A 4,665-nucleotide genomic window follows, 5' to 3' on the forward strand; every position below is an offset into this window, starting at 1 on the left:
AGGGAGGGCAGTGGGCTCTGTGCCCCCCCCAGTGAGGGTCAGTCCCTTCAGGAGAGGGAGGGCAGTTGCCTGTGGGCTCTGTGCCCCCTCCCAGTGAAGGTCAGTCCCTTCAGGAGATGGAGAGCAGTGGGCTCTGTGCCCTCCCCCCCCAGTGAGGGTCAGTCCCTTCAGGAAAGGGAGGGCAGTGGGCTCTGTGCCCCCCCCAGTGAGGGTCAGTCCCTTCAGGAAAGGGAGGGCAGTGGTCTCTGTGCCCATCAGGAGAGGAGAAGAGAGAGATATGAGATGTTAGAAAAGGAAATTGACCAGGTTTTTTTATCTTACTGAATGAAATGTGAAATCCTTTTCAGAAAACGAACTGCTGTTTACAGGACATCAACAAATCCTTCAAAACCTGTCACAAGACTCCGCAGCCGACTTCCTGCAGCTGATCTTGGTTGCCAAGCATTTTTGGTTTTGCACAATCAGCGGGAGGAGTTTGGAGATTTGTCGACTTTATCCCTTACTCGGTAACCACAAAGCCTCCATGACGTGAGATTGGCCTGACTTTAACACTTTTATGGGATGACAAAGTTCACCCTACACACTGAAACCAGCCCCGTCAAACTTCCAGTGATAGGAAACTGCAAATCCGAGCTGTGTCAGCTTTTTGTGAGGGTAATGGGAGGTGGCCAGTGCTCAGTCCCCCATGTGGAATGGGGCAATGATTACTCTTGGCAGCAGAAGGGAACAACGGTCTCTGCAGGGTACAGTCTGAGGAAGCCCAATGCTATGCTAGTTGGTGACTGGCTCTAATAATACCCCAGCTATGCCTGTCTCTTTGTCGGTTACATGGAATAGCCCACCTTCCGCAGTTACACCAGCACCACTCCCCACCTCCTCCTCCGCTACACTGATGACCGCATCAGCCCCACCTCATTCTCCCGCGAGGACGTTGAACAGTTCATTAACTTTATAAACACATTCCATCCGACCTTAAGTTCACCTGGACCATCTCGGACACCTCCCTCCCCTTCCTGGACCTCTCCCTCTCCATCAACGTGACCGACGCCACACTGACATCTTTTACAAACCCACCGACTCCCACAGCTGCCTGGACTACACCTCCGCCCAACCTGCATCCTGTAAAAATGCCATCCCTTATTCCCAATTCCTCCGCCTCCGCCATATCTGCTCCCAGGAGGACCAGTTCCACTACAGAGCACATTAGATGGCCTCCTTCTTTAAAGACCACAACTTCCCCTCCCACGTGGTCGATGATGCCCTCCAACGCATCTCATCCACGTCCTGCACCTCTACCCTCAAACCCCACCCTTCCAACCGTAACAAGGACAGAACCCCTCTGGTGCTCACCTTCCACCCCACCAACTTCCGTATACATCACATCATCCTCCACCATTTTCGCCACCTACAAACAGACCCCACCACCAGGGATATATTTCCCTCTGCACCCCTATCCGCTTCCCGTAAAGACTCCCTCCGCAACTCCCTTGTCAGGTCCACGCCCCCCTACAACCCACCCTCCCATCCTGGCACCTTCTCCTGCCAACGCAGGAATTGCATTGCCCACACCTCCTCCCTCACCTCCATCCAGTGCCCCAAAGGAGCCTTCCACATCCATCAAAGTTTCACCTACACTTCCACACATCATTTACTGTATCTGTTGCTCCCGATGCAGTCTCCTCTACACTGGGGAGACAGGACCCCTACTCAACAGAGTGCTTCAGAAAACCTACACCACTCAACCCCACTGCCCCCTGGCCAAACACTTCAACTCCCCCTCCCACTCCACCAAGGACATGCAGGTCCTGGGCCTCCTCCATCGCCACTCCCTCACCACCCAACGCCTGGAGGAGGAAAGTATCATCTTCCGCCTCCAACCCCAGGGCATCGTTGTGGATTTCACCAGTTTCCTCATTTCCCTGCCCCCCAACTTATCCCAGATCCAACCTTCCAACTCAGCACTGCCCTCATGACCTGTCCCATCTGTCAATGATCCTTCCCAACTATCCGCTCCACCTTCCTTTCAGACCTATCACCATTACCCAGACCGCCATCCACCTATCGCACTCACAGCTTCCTTCCCCCACACCAGCCCTAACCCCTCCCATTTATCTCTCCAGCCCCTCGGATCACAGCCTCATTCCTGATGAGGCGCTTTTGCCTGAAACGTCGACGCTCGTGCTCCTTGGATGCTGCCTGACCTGCTGTGCTTTTTCTGATCTCCAGCATCTGCAGTCCTCACTTAGTTCTAATTGTACCCAGCCTCATAGTCATTGAAACGAAACAAGCAAATCACATGGCAAACCAGAAACAGGCGCAAGGCAGTGCAGACCACAACATTCGAGGCTCTACATTATACATGGAATTTAACTTCCACTCGGATGTGAATATCGAAAGCAGTTTTAATACATCTCAGCTTTAAGCTCAGTAACACATATTTACAGTTTTACATTAAATCTCAATATCTTTGTCAAATGAATTACAAAGCAATACTCTGTGCAGCACTCCCTCATTACTGACCCTCCGACAGTGCGGCACTCCCTCAGTACTGACCCTCTGACAGGGCAGCACTCCCTCAGTATTGACCCTCTGACAGGGCAGCACTCCCTCAGCACTGACCCTCCGACAGTGCTGCACTCCCTCAGTACTGACCCTCCGACAGTGCGGCACTCCCTCAGCACTGACTCTCTGATATTGCAGCACTTCCTCAGCACTGACTCTCTGATAGTGCAGCACTCCCTCAGTACTGACCCTCTGACAGTGCGGCACTCCCTCAGTACTGACCCTCTGACAGTGCGGCACTCCCTCAGCACTGACCCTCTGACAGTGCAGTACTCCCTCAGTACTGACTGCCTGACAGTGCAGCACTCCCTCAGTACTGATCCTCTGACAGTGCGGCACTCCCTCAGCACTGACCCTCTGACAGTGCAGCACTCTTTCAGTGTTGCAGCGAAATAATAGCGTTGGGTATTTGTGCTGTCCGCTCGCAGTGAGCCCACGGCTTTGTGAGAGGCCACGGTTCTCGCTGGCCGCTCTGCAGGTGACGGGTTCAATCCTGGCTCAGTGTTAGCCTGAGCAGGGGGGGGGGGGGACAAGGGCGGTCTGATGATCTGAGTTTCCAGTGTGTCTGCCCCTGTGCCCGTGAAGGGGCTGCAGTCCGCCTCTGCAGTCTGTGTTGTCCTTATAACAAAACAACTAAAATAAAACATTCAACAATTTCTGTCCCTCTTTGGTGTGAGCTGGCGGGGCGGGACATTTGCAAACGCTGGCAATTTGAGAGATCCCGGTCCCGTTAGAAGCCAGGAGCTGAAGTCGGGATGTTATTTTCGGTTTGTTATGCAACGCAGAAATGGCTCTCCCTTCCCCCATTCGCCTAGTTTTTTGTGTACGAGTGAGAGAGAGAGAGAAGGGGGAAGGGAGGAGAAGATAGATAGATAGATGGATGGATGGGGGGGAAGGGAGGGATCTGAGCAATGGAAATTTCCTCCAGTCACTATTCGCTCAACATGAGTCTGCTGCACGAAGCGATCACGTTTCGCCGGCGCCAATGAGCGCCCTGGACATATTATAAATGTACGGCCTTCTCCTCCATACACCCCAAGTGCTTCCCCGAACCCTTCTGCAATGTGGATCTGAATGTGATAACATCAGAGCGAAGAGGACTCGAATACCTGTAACGAATCAGAAAAGGTAACTGACCCAAAACCCACTGGGAAGAGAGAGTGACCCACTGGATCCATCATCACTTTGTTTCCCCTCAGAGTTAGCCTGTTTTCTGCTGCTGCTGCTGTGTGTTGCTGCTACTATTTTCTGTTTTTTTTTTGTTTTTTTTTAAACTAATCTTTAGTTAGAACACAAACAAACGTGATGTTCCCCCCCCCCCCTCTCTCTCCCCCTCCTCCCAGTATCTCCGACTTCAGTAATGACTGTCCCGGAGAAGCGACACTTGTTATCTGTAATAATTGGGCGTTTTGTTTTTGTAGTCAATTTGTGCTGGAGAATGCGGATCTCACGGTGTTTCCTGTTTCTGGTAAAAAAATGTGGCAATGTCCAGCCGACGAATTGGCGGAACCAACATGTAGGTTTAACTCAGCAGACTCGAATAAGGGGTTCAGGAATTTGTTGAGATCGATTGGGGTTTTTGGGGGGTGTGGGCGAAGGAGGTTGCTGCTAGTTGGTGATGGCAAGTTATGCATGGCCTGATTTGCATGCGTCAGAGTTGATCAGGTTTGGGCAAAAAAAAAATTTTAATTGGGGGCTTGCTTTTAAAATAAAATGTTGCATGTTCCAACGCCGGGATGGTCTCAGTTGCAATTAGAATGTATCGAGGGACTGGGGTTTTTTTGCATGCTCCGTGATGCAGGCCTGGCTCTGCATGACAGTGATGATCCAGAGGGTCTGTAGATCGACAGCCTGCAGAAACCCCCCCTCTGTGTGGGGCAGGCTTGGGGGCTATCCCCAAACAGTGCCCTTGCTACCCCCCGTCACGCCTATCTGGATACGTGTAAGTCAATATCTGTTGGTACTTTTTCCCCCCCTCTTGTCTCTGTCTGAAATCCAGTCTGGGATCTGTACAGCCGCCATAAACCATCTCTTTCAACCCCCCCCCCCCCATAGGAATTAACCAACACGCCCCCCCCTTCCCCCACAAAGAAGGAGAAAATG

General features: G+C 52.1%; 1 protein-coding gene and 1 long non-coding RNA gene across 3 annotated transcripts in view; one reads left to right on the forward strand and one right to left on the reverse strand.

Moving 5' to 3' along the window:
• The window catches only part of LOC122554806, a 48,217-nt gene extending 47,258 nt beyond the window's left edge, over positions 1–959 (reverse strand). The window contains exon 1 of the long non-coding RNA XR_006313088.1: positions 843–959. This is a non-coding gene — a long non-coding RNA (uncharacterized LOC122554806). The remainder of the gene's footprint in view (positions 1–842) is intronic.
• Positions 960–3,517: 2,558 nt separating this feature from the next.
• Positions 3,518–4,665, forward strand: part of LOC122554672 (glutamine synthetase, mitochondrial) — a 15,756-nt gene continuing 14,608 nt past the window's right edge. Inside the window, exons 1-2 of one of the 2 annotated variants that reach the window (XM_043700041.1) lie at positions 3,518–3,690; positions 3,984–4,078. In XM_043700041.1, coding sequence (XP_043555976.1) covers positions 4,001–4,078 — 78 coding nt within the window. In that variant the 5' untranslated portion in view covers positions 3,518–3,690; positions 3,984–4,000. The remainder of the gene's footprint in view (positions 3,691–3,983; positions 4,079–4,665) is intronic. The other variant, XM_043700042.1, reaches the window with a different exon arrangement.

The sequence above is a fragment of the Chiloscyllium plagiosum genome, chromosome 11 (assembly GCF_004010195.1).
Source record: "Chiloscyllium plagiosum isolate BGI_BamShark_2017 chromosome 11, ASM401019v2, whole genome shotgun sequence".
Lineage (NCBI taxonomy): Eukaryota > Metazoa > Chordata > Chondrichthyes > Orectolobiformes > Hemiscylliidae > Chiloscyllium > Chiloscyllium plagiosum.